This window comes from Chrysemys picta, chromosome 2, assembly GCF_011386835.1.
Source record: "Chrysemys picta bellii isolate R12L10 chromosome 2, ASM1138683v2, whole genome shotgun sequence".
In the NCBI taxonomy this organism is placed as follows: Eukaryota; Metazoa; Chordata; order Testudines; family Emydidae; genus Chrysemys; species Chrysemys picta.
Genome location: NC_088792.1, coordinates 212,973,003 through 212,992,531, shown reverse-complemented (window position 1 = coordinate 212,992,531; position 19,529 = coordinate 212,973,003). Strand labels below are relative to the sequence as shown.

The following is a 19,529-nucleotide window of genomic DNA, read 5'->3' as shown; positions in this document are numbered from 1 at the left end:
GGGAATGCCCCTGCCCTGTGCCTTCTCTGAGGCCCTGCCCATGCCCCGCCCCTCCTCTGAGGCCCCGCTCCCATTTGCTCCATCCCCCTTTCTCAGTCACTCATTCTTCCCCACCCTCACTCACTCACACTGGGTTGGGACAGGGGGTTGGGGTGCAGGAGGGAGTGTGGGCTCTGGGCTGGGGGTGTAGGCTCTGGGGTGGGGACAGGGATGAGGGGTTTGGGGTTTGGGGGGGATGAGGGCTCCAGCTGGGGGTGGGGCTGGGGATGAGGGATTTAGGGTGCAGGAGGGGAATCCGGGCTGGGCCAAAGAATTGGAGTTGGAGTGCAGGGGGGGAGGGCTCTGGTTGTGGGTGGGGCTAGGATGAGGGGTTTGGGGTGCATGAGAAGGCTACAGGCTAGGGCAAGGGGGTGTGGTGTGGGAGAGGGTGCAGGGTCCCGACTTACTGCGGCTCCAAGGAAGCAGCTGCCGGGTCCCTGCAGCCTATAGGTGCAGTTCCTCAGCAGGCACACACACCTCCCTGGCCAATGGTCACTCTTCCCAGCCAATGGGAGCTGTGGAGCCGGTACTTGGGGCGGGAGCAGCATGTGGCACTTCCCTGACCACCTCAGCACCTAGGGGCCACAGGGACCTGGCAGCTGCTTCCGGGAGCAGTGCAAAGCCAGGGTAGGTAGGGAGTCTGTCCTAGCCCCGGGCCCTGCTGCGCCGCTGACCAGACTATTAACGGCCCGGTCGGTGGTGCTGACTGAAGCCACCAAGGTCCTTTTTGACCAGGCATTCCGGTCGAAAACCAATTGCCTGGCAACCCTAGTTACTGTCTAGAAAAGATTGAGAAACACTGCACTGGATGTTTCCATCCAACCAAGTCATAGGTTTGGTTCGGCTTATAAGTTATGGGTTATTTTCCCCCGAAGAACTACAATACACGTGTTTCTTGCAAAATTGGGTTGAATTACATTTTGAAACCAAAACAAAATTGGTGAGAAAAGCTTAGGACAGCATGCGCTTGCATAATTGCATTGCTACAGCAGCTGACTGTCTCACAAGTTGTTTGCAGGGTAGTTGTAGATGCGTCCATCAGTCCCAGGATATTAGAAAGACAATGTGGGTGATGTAATATCTTTTATTGGACCAACTTCTGTGGCAAGAGAGACAAGCTTTCAAGCCATCCAGAGTTCTCCTTAGACATCTAATGTCTGTTTGAGCTGCAGGTAGCTGTGTCACAGCAGGGCTTAGGGTGCTCCAGCTTGCTATAGAGATGACTGTTAAAATATTTGTGAGATTCACAAAACATTGAAATAAGGGACACATGGAGTGTTGTTTGTAATAATCCTGCATTCGCTTTGTTTGCTTTGCTCACTTCTAATCACTGACATAATTTTAGTTAGAAAAGGATGAATTTTTAAAATTTAAGTGAACTTTCTTAGTGCAATCTTTATTAGTAGTATTGCTTATAGTAATGCGTAGACACCGTAATTCAGGTTGGGGCCCTATTTCACTAGGTAGGTATATAGTAAAAGACAGTCCATGCCCCAAAGAGCTAACATGCTAAATAGACAAGGCAGGCAAAGGACATGAGGGAAAACTGAGGCATGAGAGTGTGAAATGACTTGCCTGTGGTCACACAGCAGATCAGTGGCAGAGTGAGAAATAGAATTGATGTCTCTTGACTCCCAGTCCACTGCACTACCCTCTAGGCCAGGGGTCGGCAACCTTTCAGAAGTGGTGTGCCGAGTCTTCATTTATTCACTCTAATTTAAGGTTTTGCATGCTAGTAATACATGTTAATGTTTTTAGAAGGTCTCTTTCTATAAGTCTATGATATATAACTAAACTATTGTTGTATGTAATAAGGTTTTTAAAGTGTTTAAGAAGCTTCATTTAAAATTAAATTAAAATGCAGAGCCCCCCGGACTGGTGGCCAAGACCCGGGCAGTGTGAGTGCCACTGAAAATCAGCTCGCGTTCCACCTTTGGCACGCATGCCATAGGTTGCCTACCCCTGCTCTAGGCCATAATGCCAATCTTCTTAGCAATCATAGTTCACATTTCAGTGTCATAGCTACACTGGCACATCCATGCCCATAGGATGTTAAAGGAGAGATGTGTGTGATGGCCGTCATGTTGGCTGATACACCCAGGTCCTCCAGAGCAAAAGCATGAGCAGCTCCAGCATGAGTAAAGAGTTACAGCTCTGTAACTAAGGGTTGTAACAACTCATATCCTCTGTGGATCAGCACAGAGGGGAACCAGAAACACACTCATTAGCGGGTTACATGTCCATAAACAAAGCAAACACTTAAGATAATACTTGTAAAAATATTGATGAAACAATACAGGGCTACTGTGTTTTTCCACGAAGCTTAACAGGATGGAAATTCACCTTCTCTTGATAAACAGAGCCTGACTATTCGTTTGTGTGATACCTTAATATAATACTTGGCTCTTAAATAGCACTTTACATTTTCAAGACCTTAAATAAACATTAACTGAAAAATCCATAAACACTCTTACCCTGATTGCCAGTTTACAATCTGCCCTTTGAAAGGAGCAACCTGTTGTTGCACTGACCCTGGAGCAGCCTAGGAGAGACTGTGGCTTGGTCTACACTACAGAATTAGGTCAAGGTAAGGCAACATCTGATTATATCAGTGTCTACACTACAGCCTTGCTCCAGCCGATGTAAGTGCCCTACTACACCGACATAATAACTCCACCTCCACGAGAGGCAGAGGGCTTATGTCTGTGCAGTTAGGGTGACACAGGGTACATCTACACTACAGCGGGGAGTCGGTTTAAGATACGCAAATTCAGCAACGTGAATAGCGTAGCTGAATTCGACGTATTACAGCCGACTTACCCCGTTGTGAAGACGGCGGCAAAATCGACTTCTGCCGCTTTTTGTCGGCGGCGCTTACTACCACCTCCGCTGGTGGAGTTAGAGCGCCGATTCGGGGATCGATTGTCACGTCCCCACGGGACGCGATAAATCGATTCCCGAGAGGTCGATTTCTACCCGCCGATTCAGGCGGGTAGTATAGACCAGGCCACAGTGTCTACGCTGTGTAGAAACTGCATTACTTTCATCGGCTGTTGGCTGTCATTCTTGTCAATTTCACAGCTCCTGACAAGCCCTGAAATTGACAAGGAAGGCGGGTAGGTACCCTCCTGTGAACCTTGTGCCCGGCTCACAGCTGGGGCTGTCACTCCGGGGTAGGTGGAAGGCTCCAGCTGTAAGCCCGGCTACCGCCCAGGCTCTCAGCTACCCGCTCCCCACAGAGCTAACCGCTGGAGCCTGGGCTCCTGGCTTCCCATTCGTCACTAGGAGCCCAGCTGCCACCTGGGCTCCCCACTCCATGTGGGGAACTCCATGCTCAGAGCCTGGGCTGCTGCTCGGCTCCCAGCAGGGAGCCAGGAGCCCATGGGGCAGCTGGGCTCCGGATGGAGAGCCCCGCAGGGAGCTGACAGCCCGGGCTCTCAGCCCCCTTCCCCCCCCCCCCCCCCCGCCCCATACTGCCCCTCTTAACTCAGAGGAAGCGCTCAAGGTGAGCACGAGCACCATCAACAGCATGGACATGAAAAACCACAGTAATTACTGTGGTGGCTGTAAGTTGACCTAACATAGGTGGACTTAATTTTGTAGTGCAGACATGCCCTGTGACTCCCCAAATTAGTCTCCCTTCCAGTCTCTCCGCTGCCCCTGGCAGGGAGTAAACTGCATCAGGTTGAGTCCTAGATGTATAGATTTCAAGGCCAGAAGGGACCAGTGTGATTATCTACTCTGACTTCTGATAGAACATAGGCCATAGAACTTCCCAAAAAGAATTCTTAGAGCAGAACTTTTAGCAAAACATCTAATCTTGATTTTAAAATTGTTAGTGATGAAGAATCCACCAGGATGCTTGGTAAATTGTTCCACCGGTTAATTACTCTCACAGTTAAAAATGTGTTCCTTATTTCCAATCTTAATTCATCTAGTTTCAATTTCCAGCCATTGGATAGTGTTATATCTTAGTCTGCTAGAATGAAGAGCCCCTAATTAAATATTTGTTCCCTATGTAGATACTTATAGACTGTAATCAAGTCACCCCTAACTCTTCTCGTTGTTAAGCTAGATAGATCAAACTCTTTGAGTCTGTCACTATAAGGCATGTTCTTTCCTCAGTCTCATTGCTTGTCTCTGAACTCTCTCCAATTTATCAACATCCTTCTTGAATTGTGGACACCAGAAGTTACTCCTGAGGGAATTCTGTGCCAAAAAAATTAACATTCTGCACACAATAATTTAAAATTCTGCAAATTTTATTTGTCAATAAATAAGTGTGGAGGCTCCAGCATGGCAGTGGGGAGCACAGGCCACTGACTACACAGAGGTAGGAAATCACCCTGCACCTCCCCTCCCCCAGACATGGACTCAGCGGTAAAGTTACAGCTGATCCTGACGTAGTGCAAGGACCAGGACTTTCCCAGAAACACTCCAGGGCCCTGCCCCTCTGTGCCAAGCACACTAGATGTAGGCAGGCAGGCTCAGCCCAGCAGGATCCAAGTATGGAGGGGCTTAGTGTAGGTAGATCCAGGTGTGGGGTGATAGGGTTCTGTGTGGGGCAATCTGGATGCGGGTGGCTTCGTGGGGGGTCCGGGTGCGAGAGAGATCTGGATGAACAGGGGCTCACTGGGGGGTGGTTTCTGGATGCAGACAAAATGAGTCTCTGCTGGGGTGTCCAGGTGAAGGTGGTAGGGGCTCAGCAGGGGGGAATGGGTGTGGAGGGCTCAGCGGGGGGGTCCAGTTGCTGGCTTGGTGGGGTGCAGGTCCAGGTGCTGGCTTGGTGGGGTTCAGTGGGGTGGAAATCTGGGTGCGGGGGGCTAGTAAGGGTGGTCCAGCTGCAGGGATGGGAGTTCGAATGCAGGGGCTGGTCTGGGTGCAGGGGTGGGGTCCAGATGCAGGGAGGTGGGGCTTGGCGGGAGGGTCTGGGTGCAAGGGGCTCTGGATGCAGAGAGTGAGGCTTGTTGGGGTGTGGGTTTGGGTTCAAGGAAGTCAGTGGGGGGGTTCTGGGTGCAGGGCATGAAGCTTGGCAGGGCAATCTGGGTATGAGGTGGATCTGGATGTACGGGGGTTGGGCAAATGGGGGAGTAGCTCCCTGTACAGTGACCCCTGCCCCCCACAGCTGAGTAGTGATGGGAGCAAGAAGCGGGGTAGGGGGGAGAGTGCAGAGCTTCCAGCAGCTGGGGAGGTTTCTGGAAGTGGGTCTGACCCAGCCCTGGCTGCTTCTTGCAGAGGAAGAGGAAGTCCCATCCTCCCCAGCCAGCCAGGACTAGTAGCTGAACCTGGCACAGGATAGGAGCCACTGGCCAGGATGTTCCTAGCCCACCCCCCCAATGATTACCACTCCGCTGGCTGCTCTGGGCTCCTGAAACAACGCATCCGCGCTGCAGGGGAACGGCACATGACCAGTCTTGTGGCTTCCCTTTGCTTCCCTGTCAGAAAGTCATTTTTCTGTGGGGAAGCAAAGAAATCTGTGGGGGACATGAACTCTGCGCAGGTGCAGTGGCACAGATTTCCCCCAGGAGTAAGAAGTGGACACAGTATTCCTGCTGCAGTGCCAAATATAGAGGTAAAATAACCTCTCTACTCCTACTCAGGATTCCCTTGTTTATGCGTCCAAGGGTTACATTAGGCCTTTTGGCCATAGCATCACACTGGAAGCTCATCTTCATCTGATTATCCACCACGACCACAAAATCCTTTTCAGAGTCACTACTTCCCAGGATAAAGTCCCCTATCTTGTCAGTATGGCCTACTGTCTTTGTTCCTAGATGTATGTATTTACACTTAGCCATATTAAAATGCATACTGTTTGCTTGAGTCCAGTTTACTAAGTGACCTGTCCTCTTCATTATTTACCATGCCCCCAATTTTTGTGTCATCTGCAAACCTGACACATCATATGCTCTCTGATGTGCTAGTGTAGCTATGCCAACACGTACATTTGCCAGTGCTTTGCCCCTTTCTGCCTACTTGTGCAGGGGTGGGGAAATGAAGCTCCTGCTGCCCCTGCATGCTGGGAAGCAATAGTACAACACACTGGTGCAAGGGAATAAGGAGGCACTTCAGGCCCCTTTACATTCCACCAGCTTACAGGACAGGCCACAGTGCCCTCTATCCGACAGGAACATATTTTCATTCTAATTTTACAGAGGAGGAAAATTAAACACAGAATGGTTGTGACTTGGCCAACATTGCACAATGACTCGAGAGTAAATACAAGGTGAAGACTAGGAGTTCCTGTCTCCATGCCCAATGCACCAGACTGTTGGCAGGGAGGTAGTATTTGGTTGGATCTGTATTAAGAGTTAGGCCAGTGGTAGAGGGTGGGTTTAAGTGACAATCTCGTTTAGGGTTCAAATTCAGTATCAATTTCATAAGCTGTTTTTGTGAACATTTGGCCATTTTGAATGATAGAAATGTTGCAAGATTAGCTGTTGTTGCATGATTTCCACAGTCTTAGTGTGACTAGGTGTATTCTGCCTTTGCAGCTCCCTGACTGGGAGCCCCGCGGTCCTACTATACCCCAACCCAAGAAATAGCAAGCTGAGAGGAGAACAGCAGCGAATATGGATCCTCCAAGCTTGCCTAAAGAGGAGTCTTTAGAACAGCTGTTTTAGAAACCACAGGAACCAGGTCCTCCAAAGGCTAGAGGGATCTGTAGCAGCCAGTCAGGCCCTGGTGGCCCAGATAAAAGGAACTGCAAGGGCCTTAGCTGTTCAGTTCCTGGCTGGGAGCAGAAGGGAAAGGAAGGGTGCTGCCACAGGAGCTTGTGGGATAGCCAAAGATTGTTTTCTGGCAGTATTTTGCAGAGCTGGGTTTGCGAGGAAAGATAGTACCTAAGAACCTTAGCCCTGGGATAAGGATGAAGTTAAAAGGCCTGGTGGGAAGAGGCAGCAACTGATTGACTCAAGCAGTGTATGGCTGCTGTGTGTTGGGTCCCTGACCTGGGTTGGAACCCAGAGTAGCGGGCAGGCCTGCGTTCCCCCATAGGTAACATGGTATAACCCCAAGAAGGGGACGGAGTTTGTTTGGGAGCCTGAACAAGTGGCTGAACTTACAGGACGCAGAGCCACTGCTGAAGACCCTAGCGAGGGCGAAGAGATTGTTTATTTATTGGACTCTTTAATACCCTGGGAAGGGTTCACTCAGAGTTTGTGACTTGGACAGAGGGCTAAGCCACTGAACACCCACCAAAGTCAGTCTGCAGGAAGCACCTGAGAGAAGGACTGCAGTACTGCATCCAGCCCCAAGGAGGTGCTCAAGAGGTAAATTCTTCACACTGTGGTTGAAATCTTGTGAAAACAATCTCATCTGAGTCAAAAAAAGAAAAAAATTGTCCCATTCTTGTTCGGGCCCTGACTGAAACCAAAACTATAGGTGCTGGTTCATATCTGTGTAGCCAACATTTTAAAGGGGTTTAAGGTTCCAGTTTTGCTTCATCTCTTCATCTGCTTAATCTTCATTGCTTCAGTGGGTAATTGTCCCAGGGAAATGCAGCAGTAAATTGTTAAAGGGAAGCAGCAGGTGGCTGCTACTTATAAGGTCCCTGGGTTGGGACTTGGAGTAGTGGGCATGCTGGGTACGTGTACACACACCAATTCCCTGAAAAAGGGGAGATTAAACTGGCCCAGGGAAGGGGCTGAAGACCTAGAAAGAGGGGCCGCATTTGTGGGACTTCTGTTACAACACAGCCATACCCACCCGGAAGGGGACTGAACTGTACAGAGTGATTCAGCTGGGACAATAGGTGAACAATCTCCAAGGAGGAAGCCCTGGGGGCACTGCTCCATACCAGAGCAAGGACAATTTAAGACAGAGCCCAAGGAGGGCTGCAGGAACAGACCAACTGTAGGTACTTGATAGGCCCTGTTGGACTTGTGTCCAGAAGGGAACTGTTTGCTGTTTCACAATAACTGAGGGCTGAGTCACTGAAATCTGCCTAAGAAGTTTAACTGCCAGCAGGGATCACCACAAGCAGAGCAACGCAGAGGGAGTGCAGGTATAGAGACACACTCAGCCAGTACGGGTGCTCACGTGAAGTGAGTGGGCCCTGCCACACCTCCCTTGAGAGCATCAAAACTGCACTGCTGAGAAATTCATGGTCATGTGTGCCTCTAGTGCTTATAGAAGAACAGGAGTACTTGTGGCACCTTAGAGACTAACAAATTTATTAGAGCATAAGCTTTCGTGGACTACAGCCCACTTCTTCGGATGCATACCGAAGAAGTGGGCTGTAGTCCACGAAAGCTTATGCTCTAATAAATTTGTTAGTCTCTAAGGTGCCACAAGTACTCCTGTTCTTCTTTTTGCGGATACAGACTAACACGGCTGCTACTCTGAAACCTGTCTAGTGCTTATGAAGATACATAATGCATTCTTTCAAGTGTAAGTGTTGTTAGGTATGTACTATGGCTCAAATTACCTTAGGTAACCAGTTATTAAATTCCTCCATCCTTCCACTTGAAATTCTGCTCTGAGTTGTAGCAGTTCAACATTTTTATTTTCCTTTGTTTAAATAAAGAAAAAGAAAATCTTGTTTGCATTCCTTGGAAACTCATAAAATGCTCCCTTTTTGGTTTATTTTCAATTTATTAATACTACAAATAACTCTTCTTCAGTAACCCACTTCCATAGGTCTCTGGACACGTAACAAAAATGTAACTCATCATGAAGGCAGTGTAGCCTAGTAAATATCAGTGCTGGTGCACAATTGAAACCAATGTGGTACTTTCTCCCCCCACCCACAGTTCTCCACACTACTTATACAATAAATATTACTACAATTCGCTCCTCATCCTACAAACATAGCCCAAAAGAAATTGAATGTTTGATTCAGGGACAGAATTTAGGATTTCTTGTATTCTCCTGGCTGAATTAATTTTACCCAATGTCCATCCTGAAGAATGTGTCCTCTATGCATAAATACGTTGTTTCTTATTGACACAAAATAATATTTCAAAAAGAGGCTCCCTTATAAACCCTTCTATGGCAACTTCCAAAACTGCAACATCAGTGTTGTAGTTTGGGAAATTATGATTTTGATTGGGCTCTTGGCCTTTTATTGAAATATTGTATATGTGCTGTAAAAGTACAAATTTGCATAGAAAGGGAAGCTATCCACAGAATAAACACAAGGGACAAAGGGGCCACTGAAGTTAATGGGGTTTTACAGTATGCAAGTTCAATGCAGATTTTGGTGCAACTAGAAGACAAACCTACTTATTTTTAAAAAACTATAGGTTTCTTTATCTGAAACTCCATCTGTTTAGAGAGACTTTCCTTAGCAAACACAATGACTAGTTGCCCTGTGTCCTTTAGACTGCAGTATACTAAGAACAGGACCTCCTGAGCATGAGTGATGTTTCTTTAGTCTCTCTAGCAATGCACATCTTTATTATTAGCCCCACCATAGGGTGTCCAGTGTTGCTGCCATCCCCAGAAGGTCAGCCAGATAATAATCCTCTACAGCAAAATCTAAGGCTGACTTGGTGACTTCTGATGCAGATTTGTTTTCTTTTTCAGTAAGTGTGGACGTCTGTGTAAGTGTGAGACCATCATGGTGGCATTTAAAGGCGTCTGGACTCAGCCTTTCTGGAAAGCTGTTTCAGCAGAATTTTTGGCCATGCTAATTTTTGTCCTCCTCAGCCTTGGCTCTACAATCAACTGGGGTGGATCTGAAAAGCCTCTGCCTGTAGACATGGTCCTTATCGCTCTCTGCTTTGGACTGAGCATTGCAACCATGGTGCAGTGCTTTGGACACATCAGTGGTGGCCATATTAACCCTGCTGTGACTGTTGCTATGGTCTGCACTAGGAAGATCAGCCTTGCCAAGTCTGTCTTCTATATTGTTGCCCAATGCCTGGGTGCCATAGTGGGGGCAGGAATTCTCTACCTTGTCACACCCCCAAGTTTGGTGGGAGGCTTGGGAGTTACTACGGTAACAACTTTTGCTCCTACTCTTAAAGTAGAATAACCTTTTAGTGTCAGATTTAAACCCAGAAAGTAGAAGTGATGGTTTAAGTGCATTGCTGGTTTATTTACAACTCCTATATGTGACTTAGATCTCTCATTAGGATGGGTTTATGCTGAGCAATATTTACAGCAATTCTTTTACAGAAGATTTCTCTTCTAGAATTCCCCCAAATCTGGTAACAGCAGGTAATGCTAATCTACGTTCACAGTTTAAATATACATGCATGAAATACAATTTCAAGAAGAATTCTGAAATTAATTCTATGCCATTATGATGGTGATTGAAAAAACATCAATTTAAAATGACACACTTCTGAAATAGATTGTGCCTTAGATTTCCACTTTGTTCTAAACTAATAAGGAATGCCATCAGTTAGCCCTGTTGCAGGACTTATTAAAAATGCACTTGAGCCACACGCTGCTTAATTTTTAATTGAAATTTCAATTAATTAAGTCGGGGCTAATTAATGAATTTATAATTGAATAGTAAATTACAGTGCTCCCAAGAAAAAAAGTTGTGCAAGTTTAAGTGCAGCATTTGCAAATTCGATATGTAATAAATGCAGTCTAGCTTTGAAGTTCTACATTAAAATCCAGTAAGAACTTTCTTTGTCAGTCCATCAGTAATTTTCCATGGCTGTCAAAAAAAAAAAAGGGTAGGAAATGAATCCATACCTTTCCAAAGTACAGTGCCATTTCATCACTGTGCATGACTAAACATTTTAAATCACAAAACAATTAACATTTGTAGTAGCTTTTTGAACTGCAAACTCACCTTTGCTTCATCTTCGGTGGTGGTTTCTTTTTCCAGGTACACGGAGATCTTTCCGCTGGCCATGGACTCCTGGTGGAGTTGATAATTACATTCCAGCTGGTTTTTACTATTTTTGCCAGCTGTGATTCAAAACGAAGAGATGTCACTGGTTCAGTGGCTTTAGCAATTGGATTTTCAGTTGCAATTGGACATTTATTTGCTGTAAGTTAATGACTTCTGTTTAAATAATAGAGCCCTTCTTCCACTGTCCCTACTCCAGAACGAGGTGGCTCCAGGAGCCTTTAGAGGTGTAATTCTTTAGTAGCCTGTTGGGGATCCATTGCAAAGCCCATTGAAGTCAATGGGAGGCTTTCTATTGATAGGGCATTGGATCAGGCCTTTATCTGTCTATGTAGATGTTAATTTTGTTAATTCTGTCACTAGAAGGGTGATCTGGAGAATGATAATATAGTCTGATACTACAAAGGTGGGCAGGAAATACAAAATCAGAAATGGCTCAAAGTGGTTTGGGTGACAGTACAGTAACTCCTCACTTAACGTTGTAGTTATGTTCCTGAAAAATGCAACTTTAAGCGAAACGATGTTAAGCGAATCCAATTTCCCCATAAGAATTAATGTAAATGAGGGGGTTAGGTTCCAGGGGGAAAATTTTCACCAGGCAAAAGACTATATTATATATATATATATAAAATATAGTCTTTTGCCTGGTGAAAATTTATACACACACACACAGTATAAGTTTTAAACAAACAATTTAATACTGGTACACAGTGATGATGATTGTGAAGCTTGATTGAGGTGAAGGAGTCAGAGGGTGGGATATTTCCCTTACTGCTAAATGATGAACTAGCAATTGGCTGAGCCCTCAAGGGTTAAGTCTCTCACTCTACAAGGCAGCAGGAATGGCGGGAGATATGTGCATTTCCCCTTTAAGTACACTGCCTTGTTAATTAGATCAGCTTGCTGAGACCGCAGCTGCTGCAAGCTCCCTCCGTCCTGAGCCCTGGTGTGTCCCCCACTCTATGGAAGATGGGGTAAGCGGGGTGCAGGAAGGAGGGGGACACCCTGACATTAGCCCCCCTCTTCCTTCCCTCTCCCCTGCACAGCAAGCAGGAGTCTCGGGGAGCAGCTCCAAGGCAGAGGGCAGGTGCAGCACATGGCAGTGGGGGGAGGGACAGCTGCAATTGCTAGCTTGCTGGGAAGCTGCTGCACAGGGAACTTAGGGGAGCGGGAGCTGATGGGGGCTGCCGGTCCACCCTGGTTCCAAGCCCCCACCAGCTAGCTGCAACCAGCTGCTCTTCCTGCAAGCAGTAGACAATGCAGGCGGCTGCCAAACGACGTTAGAAGGGAGCATTGCACAACTTTAAATGAGCATGTTCCCTAATTGATCAGCAACATAACAATGAAACAACGTTAACTGGGATGACTTTAAGTGAGGAGTTACTGTACTGAATTACAGCAAATGGTGATAGTAAATGGTTGAATAATAATGTTCTAATAATAGCAATAGTTAACATTTTATTTTTACTGTAGATCAACTACACTGGTGCCAGTATGAATCCTGCTCGATCATTTGGACCTGCAGTTATCATGGGGAAATGGGAAAACCACTGGGTAACTGCTTTTATGCTTCATTTACAATAGCAATGACCAGCTACCAAATTATATTTTTTTCTTCATTTGCTCTTCTTATTTTTCATAATGTTCAATAAAGACAATCACTGAGAAAGATGGCCACTGAGCTGCCACAAACTTTACCATATTTATCTATTCTTTGCCTAAAGTACAAGTGTTAAAGTTGTACTCTGTCCTGTGTGGGATGAATTATAATTGCCTATTGTGTATTTGGAGGTTGGATTTTTGAGGAGGCTGCAAGCATGGAGAGAGAATCAGGACATGTTAAAAACAAAAAACGCAATGTGATCAAAAGAATTGTTGTTATTGGAAAAAAGATACTTTGAGCTTGACTGCAAACCCCTCAGTCAAGCTGGTGAGTAGTTACTCAGGTAATCCACTGGCTTCACATTTTCTAAATGCTTCTAAAAAAAGTGGGCCAGATATACAACATGAGAACTTCTCCATTTTGATCTGGCATCAGTGGTCCTACACGAGTAACTTCTCACCAATGTGAGATAATGGGATCAGTACCTGGCCTTGTAAGAGTAAGACCGTAGCTAAAAGCATAGATATTTCCTGCTTTGATGAGCAAGCATCAGCCCAACTAAGAGTACATGTGTAGGAAGCTTTTTTGATTAATAGATTTTGCAGTGCTGACAATGCAATAGTTTATTAAAGCATTCTGGATAAAATAATTGTTAAAAACAAATTCACGTGTGATAGGCGAGAGGGGTAATGTCTTACTTTCCTCAAATTAAAGCCATGACAGGCATTTTTGGAGACACTTCCAATATTATTTTTAAGAAGGCCACATACTTTCGTGTTTATCTATATTTCCTAATTTGAAACAATGGGCCCATCTTATCGCCCCTGCAGTTCATAGCAAAACTTTCATTGCCTTCAACTGGAGTAGGATCAGGCCCGTAGGCTCTGATCCTGCAAACGCTTACACCATGCGTAACTTTTCCTCCACTAGTCAACATACAGAAGTGGATTTACTCTTACCACCAAATGGTTTATTCAGCTTTTAAAACAACTGTAATTATTCACAAGATTAATTAATTATCTAAAGCCGTCTAATACATAACCAAAGCTGTAAATATGTGTATAGTATTTATTGTAGCAACAGCCCAGGGGAAGCAGAACTGCTGTCCTAGCTGCTTGAAAGATCTCTTCTGCTCCTGAAATATGAGACAGTCACCTGCCCTTAGCAAAGGCAGGTGGGACCTGTAACAGTACATGGCTAACTAGTATTGCAGGACTATTGGGAATTATGTTGAAGCAAATTGGCACACCATGGATTTGTGTGCAAATAGGATAATTAGAAGTCTAACTGCCTCTTCTGGATGAACAGAAATCAGGTATGCAGAGCTGTCTGCAATTTCAGAGACCAGGTTTGGATTCTTTTGAAAATGTGGTCCTAAAAATAGAAGTAGAAATATGTGTTTATGCACTTTGATTTGTTTTCTGCATTTATACACCATAAATTGCTTCAGATTTCCCTTCTACAAAACTGGGAAGATAGCACTTACCCATCTCATAAGCGTGTTGTGAGGACAAATTCATCAGCGTTTATGAAATGTTCAGATACTATGGCGTTAGAGGCCACAGGAGTACCTAGACAGACACAGCCTCATTGCTCAGATCATGTCCATTTCTGAGCAAGAGAGGTCAGTTAAGCTGTCTACTCAAGGGGCTTTTGTGGACAGTCATCCATTTAAAGTCTTCACTAAATTGCTTTTCTCTGAAACATTTTCCTTTCCATCATGTACCCTTGTGGGGTTTCTTCCCTCTCTTGTAGGTCTATTGGGTGGGACCAATAATAGGAGCAGTCCTTGCAGGTGCCCTTTATGAGTATGTATATTGCCCAGATACTGAGTTCAAGCGACATTTTAAAGATGTCTTCGGGAAGGCTACCCATCAGTCTAAAGGGAAATACGTGGAGGTGGATGATAGCAGGAGTCAAATAGAGACTGACGACTTGATCCTGAAGCCTGGCACGGTTCATGTGATTGACATTGAGAGTGAAGACAAGAAGGGGAGTGATCCAACCAATGAGGTGCTATCTTCTGTATGACTAGCAAGGAGCACTGAAAGCAGAGAACGGCCTTCTAGAATGTCCACAGATATCCTTCCACCCATTAAAGAGACAGATCTACTGTAAACCAGACACCTGCAATATCTGAAAATGTATGGAGATGACAGCAGCTATGTAGTTGCTTCACCAAGCTGTACACCTGCTCAGTTTGATTACAAATTTACTATATTTAAGAGTCCCCACAGATTCTCCCAAATTCAGAAATGTCCTTTTTTGGGAGAGAGCATTCCCAAAGTCAATTTGAAAGAGCTGATAGCATTCCCTTTTTAATAAGGCCATCAAAAGCAAGATGGAAATAGAGATGTTTAACATTCAGATTGACAGTTAAGACTTATCTGCAAATGCCTATAGCATGCAGACGTATTTATCAGATTATTCTTCTGACACTTAATTGGCTGTTGTCAATCCTGATTAGAATGTCTTATCCATTAAGTGTTCTTTGCAAGGTTCAGTGACAATAATGCCAAAGTACAGCATGTAACCGATTCATCCAAATTTAAGGTAGTATTGTTTGTTCTTGTATATCCTATCGTTTTTTCTTTACAAACTCTGAAAAAACTATATTTTCATAGGCAAAAATTGGTTCCTGTCAGTCATCCTACCAATTTTCATCCATTACATATCCATGTTCTGGTGTAAAAAATACTGCCTTCCTCCCGTTCCCCACAACTAAAAATATTGAAGCCAAAGGCTCTAATCTACTGCAATAATGCTGTAAAACCTTTGAATGTATTGTATGCAGGTTAGCATAGTTGTCCATCTGGTGAAACATTGTCTTGAGATTCAGCTATTGACCATTTAGTATTAGCTGACTATAGGTCATGCAGGGAACCTGAAGGCCCACATGTTACTCAGTAACTCAAGCAAAAGGAAATAAATGTTCAGGTATCAGAAGAAAGGAAGGTGTTGTCTGTTTTCAGTGCACTTATTCAAACAAATATCACTGTGCTAATTTATATAACTAAACATTTAAATTACTTACCCACTTTGCTGACAATCTTATTTTTATTTATTAGCAAAATAAAGGTGGATTTTTAAAAAAACTTTTAACTATATTGAAGCACTGACTGGAAAATATTTGTAATAACAGGTTATATTGATATGATTGCTTTTGGTTTTGACATTTTTTTGCAAACTGGTCTCTAGTTAGTTGAACAGCATCAATGTTTGTGGCACTGTTCATATAATCTTATTCTGTCATTTCTGTGGCAAAGTTTTCTCTGTTAATTAAATTTGACAGTAAGAAATGCAAGCATGTGATGCTTTTTAGAGAAACAGGGAAAGGGATGTCCCAATGATATTACATGCAAAAGTGCTTAAGTGACCAATCCTTCCTTTATAGAAGTGTTTCAACAGAGGTAGCTAACCCAACATAAAACCTTTATAGAATCTTTTTAATTAGCTCATGGCTTTGTTCCTAACTAGTTGCGTTGGATTTTTTTGTTTTTTGGGGTTTTTTTTGTGATTTTGGCAATATGCTATTATAGTGCTTGTTGGAACACCATTTTCTGTCACCCTAGTTGTATAGGTTGTATCTAAAACTAGAAATCCGATCATGATTATTTAACTATAGTAAAAAAAAAAAGTGGATTGTATGTAATAGACTTGTCTGTCCTTTGATTTACAATATGTGCAAGTGTGTAACTCATTAAAATGAGTAAGGGGGTGTATGTATGTATATATAGTAATGGGATAACAGACCACTGCTAAGTTCAAATCTGTGCATCATTGCATAAGGGCATGTCTATCACCAGCTTATTTCAACCAGTAGTCCAGGCATTATCATGTTATATTCATATTCCTGATCTCTTCCTCGCTTTGATAGCCTCTATCTCTGTAGGAAAGGGGGATGTTTTTCATGAATTGTATATATCTGATACAAGTGCCGCATCAAAATTCAAGAATACAAACATAAATAAGAACATGCAAGATAATTTTAAATTGTATTGATGAATGTTGTTATGTGCTAAGGATGAAATCCATCTCTGTGCAGCATCGCTACATATGCTTACCAGAGAGATTTTGCTAAACATTTAATAAATGCATGATTTCAACAGGCTAACTAAAAGGGACAAGTTGTACAACATTCGTGGACTGTTAGGTAGACTTTGTTTCTTGCATTTCACTATTTTAAGAAGCACAGTATATAGTGACTCATCACTTGTGAAGTTTGTACAGCATCACGTTCTTTAAATACAAGGCTGTGGTTTTTGCACTCATGGCTTGTCTAGACAAAAGCCAGATTCTGTGGCTGAGGTGAGCATGAAACCAGCCAAGTCAATATAGAGACTTTTTTCCCCCTTGTAACACTCTTTATTAATGGAGCGTGGCAAACACTCAGAGTCAGTCCCAGGAGAGCGCCTCACACAAGGAAAGAAACAACCATAAGATACAGAATGTTCAACAAAGAAGGGAAAAAAAGAGGCAGCCAAAACAAATAGGACAAACTGATATAGAATATTGCCACCTGCTCTCTATAGACTTAGGAAGGAAGAGTCAGAAAGTGAGATACAGTGGCTCTGCTCCTACTCCATATGAATTAGAATCATTAACAAGTTTGCCATTGACTGCAATGGAAACAGGATCAAGGCCTAAGTATGTTTTCATTAAGTACATTCTTAGGGCTTTCTCCTGTTCTCTGAGGCTACATCTACACTACAGGGGGGAGTCGATTTAAGATACGCAAATTCAGCTACGTGAATAGCGTAGCTGAATTCGACGTATCGCAGCCGACTTACCCCGCTGTGAGGACGGCGGCAAAATCGACCTCTGCGGCTTCCTGTCGACGGCACTTACTCCCACCTCCGCTGGTGGAGTAAGAGGGTCAATTCAGGGATCGATTGTCGCGTCCCAACAGGACGCGATAAATCGATCCCCGAGAGGTCGATTTCTACCTGCCGATTCAGGCGGGTAGTGTAGACCTAGCCTCTGACACACAATGCACTTCACTAGGGATAGCTCAGTGGTTTGAGCATTGGTCTGCTAAACCTAGGATTATGAGTTCAATCCTTGAGGGGGCCATTTAGGGATTGGGGGCAAAAATCTGTCTGGGGATTGGTCCTACTTTGAGCAGGGGGTTGGACTAGATCAGGGGTCGGCAACCTTTCAGAAGTGGTGTGCCGAGTCTTCATTTCTTCACTCTAATTGAAGGTTTTGCGTGCCAGTAATACATTTTAACATTTTTAGAAGGTCTCTTTCTATAAGTCTGTAATATATAACTAAACTATTGTTGTATGTAAAGTAAATACGTTTTTTTAAATGTTTAAGAAGCTTCATTTAAAATTAAATTAAAATGCAGAGCCCCCCCAGACTGGTGGCCAGGACCTGGGCAGTGTGAGTGCCACTGAAAATCAACTCGCATGCCACCTTTGGCATGCGAGCCATAGGTTGCCTACCCCTGGACTAGATGATCTCCTGAGGTCCCTTCCAACCCTGATATTCTGTGATCTGTTTTGCAAAATCAGAGGTCAAGAGAGCCGTCAGGTATGCTGTTTCATTTTGAAAGTAGATTCATTGGATTTGGGTTTTATGACCCAACCCTAAAATAAATTCCAGCCGTACTCCTCTTTATCATCTGTTCTTCAGCACCACAAGGAGAGATCACCATTTATCCAAGCCACAGTTTGATCTCTCTAAGAAATTGATTTAGCCTGATGTATTGATTTTTATGTTGCTTCTAAATTGTTTTATGGTGGTATCATTAACATAAAATATTTGGGTTAAACAATATAGACTTACATGATCTTTTTAACTGTTTGTATGTGTGATTGCCTTAATTTTTAAAACATATTTATTTGTATTTTAGTATTCTTTCATAGTCACTTATGCTCTACATTTTTTCAGCTATTAGTTTGTTGCAGCTGGTAATGTAACCAATGACCTATTAAGTGATATGTGGGAGGTTTAAAGCTTAAAACTTATTTTGTTTATGATGGCAGACGGTCACTGCAATAAATACACCAGGTTTGTCATCATAATCCCAGAAACTAGAGATGGAGAAGACTTCTTGTATCCGCTCTGTCAGTATAGGATTGTTTCTTACAGTAAATGTACATCATGGCTACTGTGTTCAAAATATTTATTTTTAACTACTGTAAACCAAAAGAAAAAGATGAACATTGAAGGTGGGGTGAACTTAAGCAAATACTTTCAGTTTGCAAATACTGATAAGAAAAATAAATAGATAAGTAATCTATCACCCAAACGATTACTGATCTCAGCAAAAAATGTGATTCCTGAAGCATCTGATATATTGTAATTCTTACCCCATTGAAGTACTAGAAGCTGTATCATTGACTACGATGGGAGTAGGAGTAGGCCAAAAGTCTCGTATCGCATGCTGTGCATATATCTGGTATACATGTTAGTACACAAACTTGCTGCAATATATTTTGTTTCTGGTTATCAGTACTCTGCTACTGCAGCTAGTTAAAAACATCCTTTAAAATAATCTTACATATTTCCATCTTTTAAATGTTTGGTTACAAAGATGTAACATTTGTGCTTTGCAATGTTTAGTCTGCAGCTTAAGAAAATGTATGCCAGATATTCTACACTCGACAATGTTGACTATATAAGAGAAATTACAATCTGGATATTTTATTCTAAGATCAGAGATGCAAACTAGTTATCAAATTTATATAACTCACCATCAAGGCGTGTGCATCTGAGTTGTGCAAGGACTCATTAAATAAACAGGCATGAAAATATATACTCAAGTATTTATTATTCTCTTGTATGAACCAAGTCATAATTGTACAAGTTACTGTAATTCAGGATAAATTGTGTAAAACAAACTGAATACAGGGATGTTTCCACAAAGTTATGTATTATTGAAACATTAGTCACCACAATATCAAAGCTAATGTAGTAGTATTTTAAACTTCCAACATGTAACATTTGGAATAATCTACTTAAATATATGCTATAAAATAAATAGGTGCTTGTCTGGTGCATTTCCCTTCATTGCTGTATCTCATAGTGTTGAGCTATTGTAAATAAACTATTGTCTGTTTAAAAAAA

The 19,529-nt window shown here is 43.4% G+C and overlaps 1 protein-coding gene across 2 annotated transcripts in view; it reads left to right on the top strand.

The window, feature by feature from the left end:
* Positions 1-19,529, top strand: part of AQP4 (aquaporin 4) — a 21,416-nt gene extending 1,887 nt beyond the window's left edge. Inside the window, exons 1-6 of one of the 2 annotated variants that reach the window (XM_065585413.1) lie at positions 5,640-5,783; positions 7,184-7,310; positions 9,568-9,982; positions 10,829-10,993; positions 12,326-12,406; positions 14,211-19,529. In XM_065585413.1, coding sequence (XP_065441485.1) covers positions 9,602-9,982; positions 10,829-10,993; positions 12,326-12,406; positions 14,211-14,486 — 903 coding nt within the window. In that variant the 5' untranslated portion in view covers positions 5,640-5,783; positions 7,184-7,310; positions 9,568-9,601 and the 3' untranslated portion in view covers positions 14,487-19,529. Of the gene's footprint in view, positions 1-5,639; positions 5,784-7,183; positions 7,311-9,567; positions 9,983-10,828; positions 10,994-12,325; positions 12,407-14,210 lie in introns of those variants that run through there. The other variant, XM_005280000.4, reaches the window with a different exon arrangement.